The 15,146-nt window shown below is 45.7% G+C and overlaps 1 protein-coding gene across 6 annotated transcripts in view; it reads right to left on the minus strand.

Moving 5' to 3' along the window:
* Positions 1-15,146, minus strand: part of LOC137562801 (adhesion G protein-coupled receptor E3-like) — a 128,801-nt gene that overhangs the window by 92,957 nt on the left and 20,698 nt on the right. For all 6 annotated transcript variants that reach the window (XM_068274503.1, XM_068274500.1, XM_068274501.1 and 3 more), the window contains one exon: positions 3,237-3,377. In XM_068274503.1, the coding sequence (XP_068130604.1) occupies positions 3,237-3,377 (141 nt within the window). The remainder of the gene's footprint in view (positions 1-3,236; positions 3,378-15,146) is intronic.

Below are 15,146 nucleotides of genomic sequence, written 5' to 3' on the forward strand. Positions count from 1 at the left end.
CAGAAAGCAAGAGGCAATCAAGCTGCAAGATCGTCAATGTCTGCAGTTGGTGGCAGACTTGAGGCAGCAGACGAGTCTTCGGCCACCAGGGAGGAATATCATGGTCAAGCTCCACATCATCCTACTGATCAAGAGGACAGCTAATCTGATGATGAACAGAGAGAACAACCAACCAGGGTTGGGTGAGTGTGCTCAACCTGGGGTTATGAGGGATTCTGCATTACTTGTTTCTTCCTTGTATGAAAATGTTAAGAGGTTTAATGTGCCTTTCTTTCTCCCCTACCTCTCCTCCCCCACCTCAGCCCCGGTGGTGTCCCTGCCATAACATTCTGCGGCATGGTTCCCACCAGGTGTTCCTCTAGCTGCTACATCAGCAGATAGTGTAGTTAGTTTGGTGGTTTCCATTTTGCAGCCTTGGGTGCTGGAGAGATTTTATAGGGAGGCTATTGCTTGTGATGTTTTGCCATTAGGTTTTCACCTTCCCATGTCTACAAAAGAAAAGATATGGAAAGGTGAATTTGTTAACATTTTATTATTATTGCCATAATGTAAGGAATTTGTGGTTAAAGAAAAATAAAAGAAAGGTTATGAGGATCGCCAGAGGCCTGTTGCCAGGACTTTTCAGAACTAGCTGCAGGCCTTCTTTTTACAGGTGTCCTTGGGAAAAGCAGCCTAGAACTGTGTACTGGTCTCTTTCTACATCTTGAAAGTATTTTGGAGGTGTATCGACAGCTTGGTGGCTGGTCTTGGTTCATGTATGATGAATCATTCAGGCATACGCTGCCGGTGTACCCATTCAATGGGGAGTTAAGGATGCAGGACTTTGATTTAAGAGACTCTGAAGCCTCACAAAATCTCCCTTTTTACTAACAAATCCTCTTGTGCGATATGGTACTAGCTGAAACGCAGCTATCCCACGGCTAAATGAGTCCTCTTTGTCCCCCAAATCCCCGGGGCAAAAATCCACAACTTTCTTGGTCGTGGATTTTGCTGCCCGGGAGGCAAGACAGACACACACACACACACACACACACACACACACAGACACACACACACAGACAGACAGACAGACACACACACACACACAGACACCACACACACATACACACACAGACAGACACACACACTCACACACAGACACACACACACACACACACACACACACACAGACAGACAGACAGACAGACACACACACACACACAGACACCACACACACATACACACACAGACAGACACACACACTCACACACAGACACACACACACACACAGAGACACACTCACACAGACACACACACACGCACACACAGACACACACACAGACAGACACACTCTCACACACACACACACACACACACGCGCACACACACACACACATACACACACACAGACACACGCACAGACACACACACAGACACACACACACACAGACAGACACGCTCACACACACACACACACACACACACACACACACACACACACACACACACAGACAGACACACACACACACACACACACACACACACACATATACACACACACAGACAGACACACACACACACACACACAGACAGACACGCTCACACACAGACAGACACACACAGACACACACACACACACACACACACACACACACACACACACACACACACACACACACACACACACACACACACACACACACACACACACACACACACCTTTTATTTCATGGATGCATTTTGTTCAAGTGCCTTTTAATTTGGCTGCTGAGTCAATGCAGTGGCCAGGATATCTGTGAAGTGTGTTCACTATGCTATGGAAGTTTTTCTGGGGTACAGCACTTCCCTTAAAGCGGAATATAACCCTGCATTTCAACTTTGCTCTAAAACATTATTTACAGCATATTATATGCAAAAAGCATTTTTTTTTACTAGACCAGCATTGGAAGGGTTAAACACAGAGGTTTAAAGTTCCGTGGAGAGATATGCAGAAGTTCAGATTGTTACATTCTATTTAGTTAAATGTATCTATTGAGAAATGTTACACACTCTTTGGCTGTCCTCCATCACCTTCTCAGTCAGAGAGAGTGAGTCACATTCAACACTTAGATACATTTATGTAAACAAAATGTATTTATGTCAGCTTCGGATGCGTCTGCAGAAATCTCCAGGAACTTTTAGGGCCCGTTTCCACTATAGCGTTACGAAATCGCCGGCGAATCACCGCAGGCAAATCGCATGCGGGTGCGATTCCGCATGCGTTTTTTGCCGCGATTTCGCATGCGATTTTGCATAGGTAAGGCTGTATGCGATTTTAACCATGTCACTGCCTGTGTGAATTAACATGGGTACCTATGCGAAATCGCATGCGAAATCGCGGCAAAAAACGCATGGGGAAAATGCATGCGATTTCCCTATTAAATACATTGCGTGCGATTCGCCTGCATTCCACACGCAGGCGAATTCTGAGGCCGCTACCCTGCAGATTTTTTCTGCACAGAAAAACGTGCGGGGAAACGCACAAGTGGAAACAGTCCCATCCACTTGTACTGACTGTGCGAATCCGCATGCGTTGCCCGCATGCGGATTCGCGATAATGGAAACGGGCCCTTAAAGCTCTGTGTAACCCTTCCAATGCTGGTCTAGTAAAAAAAAAAATGCTGGTTGCATATAATATACTGTAAATAATGTTTTAGAGCTAAGTTGAAATGCAGGGTTATATTCCGCTTTAATCTGACATCTTCCTCTTTTTCTTAATACCTAACCCTAACCTTCCCCTTTAAGAGAAATCCCTTCCCCCATGCCTTACTTCTCCCCCACAGCAGGTTATTCCTTCCTAATGCCTAATCCTACTCTCCACTCCAGCAATAAATCACTACCTCAAATCTAAAGACCTTCACTTCCCCTCCCAATGTAAATCCATTCCTGACACCTAACCTGCTCTCCTATCACAGTATTTCCTAATGCCTAACCATATCCTCCTATCCCCGAGTGCTGAAAATAAGATCTCTCTACCCTGTCCTCTAACATTAACCGGCCTAAAATATATCTTACCCAACTAACTGAGGTCAAAAGATGGCAGCACAGCCGCCTAACACTAGCTGATATTATAGCCTTGGGCAAGAACCTAAATTAGGGACCCTGACCCAGAGCTGCAGGCCTGGATTGGGCTATAGGGCCACACACAATTTAAAGCCAAAGTGCCAGTGCCCAAATTATAGGCTTAACCCCTATATAATTATGACAGATATACTCACCATCACATTGGGTTACATTTCTTTTACCATGTTTTAAATACGATATTTGGAATCCAGGTAGACAGGGACAAGTAGAGAATGGTTCATCACAGTCTTCACTTATCAGGCAGACCTTTCTACTATCAGCACACACTGTTCCATCTACATAATAGAAGAAACAAAATAAAATGATCTGACATCTAAATTATATCTTATTGTTATTAGGGCATTGTTAAATTAACCCTAAAATTGCAGGATGCTTTTGCTGACCTCCTTTACAGGCTGCCATACACTGATCGATTGCCACCAAATCGACCAGCAGATAGATCCTGTCACACGCCCCCTAGTGGCCAGACCGCACGATGCCTTCCAATGGGTTTCAGCACACAGACCATGCAATCTGTGGTCACAATCGGTGCGCAGAAACCGCTGGAATTTTGACAGGAGACAGGCTAGAAGGGAGCTTGTGAGTTAGAGTAACACAAATTACACACTATTTCAGGGTATAACTGCCACCACTCCTACAGAAGGGTTGGAGACCTAACTGCACTGATACCTGCAAATAAAACGGTTAAACACACTCTATTTTATCTAGCTGTCAACAGTAGTAGCGACTCTTCAGAAGCTAGGATTCGGTTTGTGCGGCTAAATAGCAGGGGTAGCTGAAAAAATAAATGACTTTTTAGAAGTCTTTTATTATAAATGCAATATAAATAATCAATATACACAGAAAATCATTAAACTCAACAATTATAGAGACATTAGTAGCGCAGTATGAAAATAAAAATAAGGGAAGAAATAAACGGATACTTAAGCCAGGTGAAAATATGTCCTTTCTGGGAAATCTGAGCACATGGAAAATGTCCTTTGTTTCAGTTCAGGCAAATGGGCACCAGCCACGTGGTCCTCTGGCTGGGTGGCTTGATCAGGTGGTGGTACATAGGGGAGAACTGCCCCTCCTTGTATGCATCCTGGTTTTATGGAAGCTAGTTTTGGGGTGGGACCAAGCCCCCCCCTCTGGTTGACAAACCAATCACAGTTCAAGTCCTTGGAGAGAGATTTAGGTTTAAACATATAAAATGCTGTAATTCAAAACCGATAAATGCCATATTTGTGCGGATGACAGATTCATATTCTTCAGAATATGACTATTCCTATGACATCAGATGTGGCAACCATATTATGTTTAGTTTCTGAGAGGTTTAATACTTGGTCGTGGCTTATCCCTGGCCCCCCCAAGACTGGTATCAAAATGTCTGTCAAGACACCCCGAATCAAATCATATAACTTTCATATCTCTGGGTCTATCCTGTCTCTTCAAAAGGCAGCAACACTTTGCCATATGGGTGTTACGATTCTTGTGGTATCATCTCTTGCCTGCTGGTGGTGGTATTGAGTTGGACTGCCCTGGACTTCCACTATCCACCAGCAGGTGGCTTATCATTGCATCTAAGGACTTGCAGTTCTTTGTATGGCCTGCAGAGGCCTCTAATGTGTCTCTGATCAACTACCACCAGCTGCTTCCTATTACATGGACTATATAAGTCTGCCTCTTCCTGCAAGTCATTGCCAGAACTTCCTATGTTACAGGTCTGAGTCTCTGGTCACCTCTGTTCCTGATTCCTGGTTTCCTGTACCTGCTCTGTGATCTGATTACCTGCTGCTGAACCTCTGCTAGTCCTGACTCTGCTTCTGTCTATTCCTTTGTACCTTGCTTGTATCTGATTACCCGTTGCTGACTCTGTTATTCCGTTTTGACCTGTCTTTGCCTGCTCCCTTTGATACTGCGTTATTGTATATATATATATATTTGCTTGTACATATATATCTCCTGCATGCCGTTTGTAGATAGATAGATAGTCAGGGTTTTGGTTATATGTGTGCACACTGTTTTGTTTGGTTTGCGGGAGATTCACTGTATATATTGTTTGCATATGGTTGTATGTTGTTTGCATGATTTGGTCCTTAATAAAACACCTTTTTGCACATTCCTGTCTCAGTATCAGTGTTTCTGCAAACTGTGGTCATTCATTGCAATACCTGTTTATTGTTCCGTAACAGTAAGTTCTGGCCATTATACTGACCACTGCAGACATACTGTGCACTGATACCTGTTGTGTCCAAAAATGGATCCGCAACAAATGTACTATTATGTTTTGCTGGCTGATTAAGAAGAGATCGAATGTCATGCTGAATTTGCTGGTTTTTCTAAGGCTGAAATACAGCAGTTAATTTTCCAAGCCCACAGTTATGTTAAATTGGGAATCTTAAGCACCCAAGATATTGAAAATTTAGCCAGGATCTGGAATGACCTTGTACACCCCAAAATAACAAATGTTTGTTTGCAACCTGATTATGACAGAAGTATAGTCAGCGATTATGAACCACCTTTTGACAACTATGCCATAGAAGCTCTAATTAATTTGTTTGAGGATGACAGGGAATGTTTTCTTGATTACTACTCAGGCAAAGATAAACAGAGCGTGCAGGCTTGCATTGATTCCCTCCAGTCCCTGATTACTAAGGGAATATGCAAGTATGGGAAAGCCTCTCTTTTGCTAAATGCATGGCAGAAAATTTTCTCTGCAGGTTCCACAGCTCCTGCCTTACCTGTTATAAATCCTGTCCAGGTTGACTTTACTTCTGAACAAGTTAACATGTACCATAGTTATTTGAAAACAGACAGAAAAGCATTTTTTGACTTTTACATTAAGCAAAGCTTTGCATTTGTTTCTGGATGTAAATGTGCGGTTGAGAGTCTATTGTCTGAAAGAAGATGTAAGCCTGAGTCATCTCATGCCCTGATTGATGCATATTCTGAAATCCTGTCATTATGCAAATCCCCTGTTAACCCTCTGGCTACCTCTCATCTAGTTCAGAACCCTGAGTCCTCTGCAGCTAAAGTACCTAAATGTCAGTCTTCCAGAAAAGAACGTTTGGATTTTTTGTTTAACTCTGATCAGATTGACCATTTGTTTGATTTTTTTGAAAAGAGATATGAAAGGGTTTTGTGAATGGTATTCTGAAAAAAGTGAAGCGTTTGTATCCGCCAGTATACGTGCAACTGAGTCTTTGTTGAAACATAAGCTTTGTAAGCACGGATCAGCTGTTGCTCTGATTGCTGCTTGGAATGAAATCCTTTCTTTCCGTTCCCACCCTCTGTCTCCTGCTCATTTTTCATTTACCTCCTCCTGTGTCCAGAACTCAGAACCTACCATAGTTAAAAAAACATATCAAATCAGCGCCTTTGCAAACCGCTATCAGGTCCACACCTTGGTCCTGGCAGTATCCAGCCTCATCAAGAGAACCTGCTGTTGCTCCAGTTTCCAGAGTGGTCTCCAAGTCCAGACGCAAATATTCTCCAACGGCTTCTATTACTCCAGTCATCTCACCTCCTGTGCAGCCTCCAGTCATCTCACCTCCTGTGCAGCCTCCAGTCATCTCACCTCCTGTGCAGCCTCCAGTCATCTCACCTCCTGTGCAGCCTCCAGTCATCTCACCTCCTGTGCAGCCTCCAGTCATCTCACCTCCTGTGCAGCCTCCAGTCATCTCACCTCCTGTGCAGCCTCCAGTCATCTTACCTCCTGTGCAGCCTCCAGTCATCTTACCTCCTGTGCAGCCTCCAGTCATCTTACCTCCTGTGCAGCCTCCAGTCATCTTACCTCCTGTGCAGCCTCCAGTCATCTTACCTCCTGTGCAGCCTCCAGTCATCTTACCTCCTGTGCAGCCTCCATCCAACTCCTGTCTGGTGCAGCCTCCGGTTAATGTTTCGGTGACACCTGTTATACAAACTCTTGCCTTCCTCTCACAGCTCTTGCAGACTTGGTATGCTCCAGGATCCAGTCCAGCCGTGTGTTTGTCTGCAGAGCCTTGCCTTCAGCCTGCAGAGACTTTGCCTCCATCTGCAGAGCCTTGTGCTCAGCCTGCAGAACTTTGCATCCAGTCTGCAGAACTATGTTCCCAGTCTGCAGAATATTGCCTCCAGTCTGCAGAGACTTCTAGTCAACCTGCAGAATCCTGCTCAGTCTGGAGAGTTTTGCATCCAGTCTGCAGAAAACGGCATACAGCCTACAGAATTTCAATCTAGTATCCTGCCCACTCAGTTTCAGTTCCAGTTCGCACAGGCCCAGTCCGCACAGTCTCAGTGCCAACTCGCACAAACTGTATCAGGGTCTCAGCCAAAGGTCCAGTCAAGCGCTCAGCCAACGGTTCAGCCATGCGCTCAGCCAACGGCCCAGCCAAGTACTAAGCCAAAGGTCCAGATCCATGAAGTTATGCAGGATGTTGCCCTGCCTGAAACTACTGAGCCTGTTGCCCTGTCTGAAGTTTCCCAACCTGTTAACCTGCCTGAAGTTTTCCTGCCTTCTGTTTCACCTGATGTTATGCAATCTGCTGCCCAGTCTCCACAGACTTTTGCTGCTGCCCAGTCTCCACAGACTTTTGCTGCTGCCCAGTCTCCACAGACTTTTGCTGCTGCCCAGTCTCCACAGACTTTTGCTGCTGCCCAGCCTCCACAGACTTTTGCTGCTGCCCAGCCTCCACAGACTTTTGCTGCTGCCCAGCCTCCACAGACTTTTGCTGCTGCCCAGCCTCCACAGACTTTTGCTGCTGCCCAGCCTCCACAGACTTTTGCTGCTGCCCAGCCTCCACAGACTTTTGCTGCTGCCCAGCCTCCACAGACTTTTGCTGCTGCCCAGCCTCCACAGACTTTTGCTGCTGCCCAGCCACTAGAGACTCCTGTAATCAACGCTCCTGATGCTTCCAAGACTGCGGTCTGCCCTGTTGGTACCAAGCCTGCGGCAGCGCCTGTTGTCTGCCAGTTTCCTGCTCTGTCTGAGACCTGCCAACCTGTTGTCCACTCTGATCCTGTCCAGTCTCCTCCTCAGCCTGATGATGCATGCCAGTTTCCTGCCAAGCCTGTTGGTGCCTGCCAGTCTCCTGTTCAGCCTGATCTTGCTCATTTTCCTGCCAAGACTGATGATCCTGTCCAGTCTGCTGTTCAGCCTGTTCCTGTCCGGTTTCCTGCTCAGCCTGATGATGCCTGCCAATCTCCTGCCAAGCCTGTTGGTGCCTGCCAGTCTCCTGCTCAGCCTGGTGACCCTCTCCAGTCTCCTGCTCAGCCTGGTGACCCTCTCCAGTCTCCTGCTCAGCCTGATGATCCTGTCCAGTCTCCTGCTCAGCTTGATGATCCTGTCCAGTCTCCTGCTCAGCTTGATGATCCTGTCCAGTCTCCTGCTCAGCTTGATGATCCTGTCCAGTCTCCTGCTCAGCTTGATGATCCTGTCCAGTCTCCTGCTCAGCCTGATGATCCTGTCCAGCCTTCTGCTCAGCCTGATGATCCTGTCCAGCCTTCTGCTCAGCCTGATGATCCTGTCCAGCCTTCTGCTCAGCCTGATGATCCTGTCCAGCCTTCTGCTCAGCCTGATGATCCTGTCCAGCCTTCTGCTCAGCCTGATGATCCTGTCCAGCCTTCTGCTCAGCCTGATGATCCTGTCCAGCCTTCTGCTCAGCCTGATGATCCTGTCCAGTTTCCTGTCAAGCCTGATGATCCTGTCCAGTTTCCTGTCAAGCCTGATGATGCCTGTCAGTCTCCTGCTCAGCCTAATGATCCTGTCCAGTCCCCTGCCAAGCCTTATGCCTGCCAGTCTCCTGTCCAGCCTGATACATTGCCTGATATCCTCCAGTTTCCTGAGATCCTGATTTCTACATTGCTCTCTGTCCAAAAAATGCTGGTCTGGATTTGGTTGGCATTATTTCCCTCCCTGCCCACCCAGGTTTGCCTTCTACTGCCTCCTGTATTTGTTGCTGCTTTCTGGGTCCTGCCTGATGTTGTACAGTCTTTTCTCCAACTTGCCATCCTGCCTGGACGTCTACAGCTTATGTTACAAGATCCAAAGATCAAGTTTTCAAAGTGTTTTCCCTCCCTGCCCACCCGAGCTTGGCCTCTGCGAACCACCTGGCCAATGTGTGGATTGTCTGCCTTCTTGTGGGACCCGGGCGGACATTTTCTAAAGACACTGTGGAGCGTCCTGAGGCCGCTCCTTCAGGGGGGGGTACTGTTACGATTCTTGTGGTATCATCTCTTGCCTGCTGGTGGTGGTATTGAGTTGGACTGCCCTGGACTTCCACTATCCACCAGCAGGTGGCTTATCATTGCATCTAAGGACTTGCAGTTCTTTGTATGGCCTGCAGAGGCCTCTAATGTGTCTCTGATCAACTACCACCAGCTGCTTCCTATTACATGGACTATATAAGTCTGCCTCTTCCTGCAAGTCATTGCCAGAACTTCCTATGTTACAGGTCTGAGTCTCTGGTCAGGTCTGAGTCTCTGGTCACCTCTGTTCCTGATTCCTGGTTTCCTGTACCTGCTCTGTGATCTGATTACCTGCTGCTGAACCTCTGCTAGTCCTGACTCTGCTTCTGTCTATTCCTTTGTACCTTGCTTGTGTCTGATTACCCGTTGCTGACTCTGTTATTCCGTTTTGACCTATCTTTGCCTGCTCCCTTTGATACCGCGTTATTGTGTGTGTGTGTATGTGTGTATGTATATATATATATATATATATATATATATATATATATATATATATATATATATATATATATATATATATATATATATATATATTTGCTTGTACATATATATCTCCTGCATGCCGTTTGTAGATAGATAGATAGTCAGGGTTTTGGTTATATGTGTGCACACTGTTTTGTTTGGTTTGCGGGAGATTCACTGTATATATTGTTTGCATATGGTTGTATGTTGTTTGCATGATTTGGTCCTTAATAAAACACCTTTTTGCACATTCCTGTCTCAGTATCAGTGTTTCTGCAAACTGTGGTCATTCATTGCAATACCTGTTTATTGTTCCGTAACAATGGGCTTACTGCTGGAAAGCTTTCACACCCAGGTGTCACTGGCCCAGGAAGGAACTTCTTTTGATCAAGTTAATTTACACACACAGGTCTTATCAGAGAGCCAACTTGTCTCATAAAAAGAAAGTTCTGCTCACGGCTATGAAGAAAACAGACCCCCAGGCTTGGCTGCCTGCTAAGCCCTAAACATCAGATTCTGATCTGGCACGTCAACGCCAATCGGTGCAGCAATCCGATTGCAATTGCGTTTCATTTTTCTCGCGGTTCTTCCGTGACAGATCCCTCTGCGATCCAATCTGATCAAAGAGGGATCTATTGGCTGCCTACACTGCAAACAGATTTTGAATCGATTTCACTATAAAACTGATTCATACTCTGTGGAGCTCCCGCTGCCGCCGCCGTCCCCTGCATAGATTACCTGATCCGGCCGGAGTGAATCCCCCGGTCTCCGCTGTCTCTTCTCCGCTCTGGGCTCCAGCTTCACTTCCTGTCGGGAAGTTTAGAGGGCCCTCTACTGTTTAAACTTCTCCCGAAAGGAAGTAAGTAAAGCCAGCTGGAGCCCAGCGCGGAGAAGGGACAGCGGGGACGCGTGTCGGCAGAACAGGCAATGTATTGCCGCTAGCGTGGGTCGTCGGAAATTCGAACACCGATATCGACGCACCCCCGACCCGCCGGCGATCAAGCGAAATCTTCCGTGCGGACAGATCGACGGGAACGATTGATTTCGGACTGAAATCGGTCATTCGGTCAGCATTTGCACATCGATTTCGCAGCAGATTCGATAACAATGATCGAATCTGCTGTCTATCGACGGGAAAACGTGTAAGTGTATGGGCACCTTAAGAACCATCATTTGTTTGGTTATCATTTTTCTCTCCATTATGCATTCTGAATTATTGGCTCAGTAAATTAGTGTGTAGATAAGAAAGCTGGTTCCTGTGTTACTCCAGGTGAGACTCAGATACTACTGAAGCCAAAAGATCAGCAACATCCTATTATATAAATACATAATAATAATATGGTAGGACATTAGACAAGGACAATGGTAGGATTAGATTGTGAGCTCCACTAAAGGACATGACTATGTACTCTGTAAAGCAGCGCAGAAGATGTCAGTGCAATATAAATACTGTACATCATAGTAATATGGTAGGACATTAGATGTCACTGCTATTTAAATACATAACAGTAATATGGAAGGACATTAGACTATGACTATGGTAGGATTGGATTGTGAGTTACTCTGAGGATAGTCAGTGACATGACTATGTACTCTGTAATGTGCTGCAGAAGTAGTCTGTGCTATATAATACAATGTGAAGGAGAGACGAAGGCTAGTTTCACAGTGGCACATTGCATTGTAAAGTTGCCAGGCAACATTGCAACGCAACACAACAAAAAAAGTGGTAACACAGATTAGCACTGGGTTACTGCTGCATAAAGTAGGTACAGTAAAGCATTCAGGCAATGAAAAGTATGCTTTCCTGTACCTGGTAACGTGTGCGTTTAGAGGTAACGCACTGCAGCAGTGCATAACCATAATGCTTCATGTTGCAATGCACCATTAATGTCGCACAGTGAACGTTGCATACACTTTTTATTGCAGTGTGGAAAGCTGCACTATAAGACTTTATAATGCAGCTCCACAACATCCCATATGAACCTAGCCAGAGGGTAAAAGGGAGATCGATATGCCAGGGAGAGAGGGTGAGAAAGACATGGGGAAATGCAAGACACAATCTTCATTGAGACATTGATGCGATTGGATTTAAGAGTTCTATCACATGAGCATCTAAATTCCAGGAAGTATTTAGCTGCCATATCCATCCCAACCTCCCTCATTGCTTCTTCTTCTATCACTACAGAAGTCTGGTGATTGTAAGCATTGTTATCTGTATCCACTGGCCTTTGCAGCATACTCAGTTTAGTGTTACAGGAGACAGTCAATACAGATAATAATGAGGACAGCCAGCATCTGTAAATAATTTAGAAGTGAAACAAGGTCCCGACTTCCTTCTTTACTAGCATACAGCTGGTGCACAGGGCTATGTTTATACCTGGCTCTGTGCTCTGTCAAGTATTTAGTATTTATATAGTACCGACATCTTCAGCAGCTTGTTACAGAATATATAGTCATGTCACTGACTGTCCCTCGCAGGAGCTCACAATCTAATCCCTACTATAGTTATCTACTTAGTCTATGTATCTATCATAGTCTAGTGCCAACTTTAGGAGGACTCCAATTAACTTATCTGTATGTTTTTGGTATGCGTGAGGAAACCGCAGTGCCCCGAGGAAACCCAAACAACACAGGGGGAACATTCAAACTCCTTTCACTTAAGGTAGCCATACACCGGTCGATTTGCCATCAGATTCGACCAACAGATAGATCCCTCTCTGATCGAATCTGATCAGAGAGGGATCGTATGGCTGCCTTTAGTGCAAACAGATTGTGAATCGATTTCAGCATGAAACCGTTCACAATCTGTGGTGGTGGTGCTGCCGCCGCTCCAAGGCATACTTTACCTGCTCTGCCGGCGCGACTCCCCAGGTCTCTGCTGTCTTCTTCTCCGCTCTGGTCTGGTCTCCGGGTCCGGCATGCTTCACTTCTTCCTGTCTGGGGGAAGTTTAAACAGTAGAGCGCCCTCTACTGTTTAAACTTCCTGCCGGAACAGGAAGAAGTGAAGAAGTGAAGCGTGCCGGACCCGGAGACCAGACCAGAGCGATGAAGACAGCAGAGACCTGGGGAGTCACGCCGGCAGAGCAGGTAATGTATTGCAGCTGTTTTGCGTCGGTCGTCGGGCACTCGAACGCCGCTAGCGTCGCGCTCCCTACCCGTGGGCGGTCGACGGTAATTTCCCGCACGAAGCGATCGACGGGATCGATCTATTTCAGGACGAAATAGATCGAAATTTAGCGTGTAGCGTGAACGATGTAACAGCAGATTCGATCCCAGTGATCGAATCTGCTGTTACATCGTTCACGCTACACGCTAAATTTCGATCTATATCGTCCCGAAATAGATCGATCCCGTTGATCGCTCCGTACGGGAAATTACCAGTGATCGAATCTGCTGTCGATCGGCGGGGAATCGGCCTAGTGTATGGCCAGCTTTAGTCTTTATTGGATAAGGTAAAATTAAAGTAACAACGGAGTGTCATAAAAGTAATAGAACAAACTTTCAACAGCATCATAAAAAATCCAGAATGACTATGCAATAAACCCATGTAAATGGGAAGCAAGATTAACCATAATCCAAATGATAATATCAAAGCGTATCAGTATACAGATAAAACCATTCAAAACCATTCCCATAAACAGGTAAAAGAAAACCAAACAGTTCACAGGTAATATCCCCAGATAATATCAGGCAGAGAGATTCCCGCGGTACAACAGCACCCACGTTAAGCAGGGATTGAAGGGGGGGGGGGAAGTCCAATGCACTTAGCACAGTACGGCAACAACCACATAATAGCTCACTTTAAAAAGTTATGTATAAAGATAAGGCAGAACATGCAGAGACATGCAGAAAATGGCAGAAGAGCTACTCATCCAGAGTATGTTCACAATAATCAGGTGAAGGTTGAGAGGATCTAACTCGCCTGGATCTGTTAGGGGTCCAGATAGGAGACAAGGACCTTCGAGGTTGCTTAACAGGCATGTGCAAAGAGGAAGGATTGTGTAACCCCAGCTTATGTAGCAATTTGTCGCCTTCTCTTGGAGTTTGAGCCACATGAGTAATTCCATTTTGCGTCACGATAAGTTTAAAAGGGAAGCCCCAGCGATATTTGATCTGCGCCTTTAATAATACAGCTGTAATATTTTTCATCTGCTTATGTTTTTCAAGAGTAATAGGAGAGATAGCCTGATAAATTTGAATAGTATGATCTTCGTGCTTTAGATCTGAAGTTGATCTGGCAGCTTTAATGATTTGTTCTTTAATTAAAAAGTCCTTAAGACACAGAATAACATCTCTAGGAGGTTGCTCAGGCGATGGCTGGGCTCTCAGTGCACAATGAATTCTATCACAAAGAAAGGCAGGAGTGATTTAAAAATGCTGTTAACCGTTGGTATAAGGTCCTGATAGGTCTCAGGAAGGCCCGATTCTTAAATTGTTCCTGCGGCTACGATGATCTGAATCTTCTGATTGTGATTGCAAAGCACTGACAGTATCCTTTAAATGCATGTGCTCCAATTGTAGGTCCTTATGAGAGGCAAGGAGCTCATCATGTTTTGTTTCTAAAAGATCAGTACGAGTGCAAAGAGAAGCTATTTCTTGAGATAAAGAGGATTCCAACCTGCGTAGTTCAGATTGAAATTTACCTGCAAGTCGCTCATACATCAGTTCCAGGCTGTCTTCCAGATCGTGCTTAGTTAGAGGTTTGCTGCGTTCTTTCTTGGATTGAGTCCAGTCTGGGGCAGCAACTGGGAGGGAGTCTTGAGAGAGAGCAAAGGCCATCTTTCGAGGACATCTCTGCACCACGCGGCCTAAAGGAATAGTCCGACACTGAATTCTGCTGCCTCGGAGCGTCGGTTTTCTTCTGCCTTGATATGCACCAACAGGAGCGGGGATTAAGGCTGACGACCGGTGCGTGATTTGGGTGCTAAAATCCCCATGGAACGGTCGTTAGAGCCGTTGAAGAGCGGAGCTACATTCAGCTGCGTCCGTCTTCCTGCGCGCCGCGCATGCACCCAGAGAACATTCAAACTCCTTGTTGGTATAAAGCCACTGTACCGCCCATTCTAGTGTCTCAACTTGTGCCTGTCCCCAGACACTGCAATGGTCATGGTCTGAAGGGGGGTAATCCTCCCTAATCTTGCCTATGGACTTCCTGATCCAGAATGATGTACTCTGTACTGGCTGCATGCTTGTTCTGGAAGTGTAACTCAGAAACCTCAGAAGCAAAAAGTGTGGCAGCTTGCAAACTGATATACTTTCTAACAGGAATTACATATTGCAATCTCTGTATCCCTCTCAGTTCACATTCGAGTCATGCCATATTGTTTGCACTTCAGTTTCCTGGGCATCACCATGGGCTGTAATCATAGTAACTT

The sequence above is a fragment of the Hyperolius riggenbachi genome, chromosome 3 (genome assembly GCF_040937935.1).
Source record: "Hyperolius riggenbachi isolate aHypRig1 chromosome 3, aHypRig1.pri, whole genome shotgun sequence".
NCBI classification, from domain to species: Eukaryota; Metazoa; Chordata; class Amphibia; order Anura; family Hyperoliidae; genus Hyperolius; species Hyperolius riggenbachi.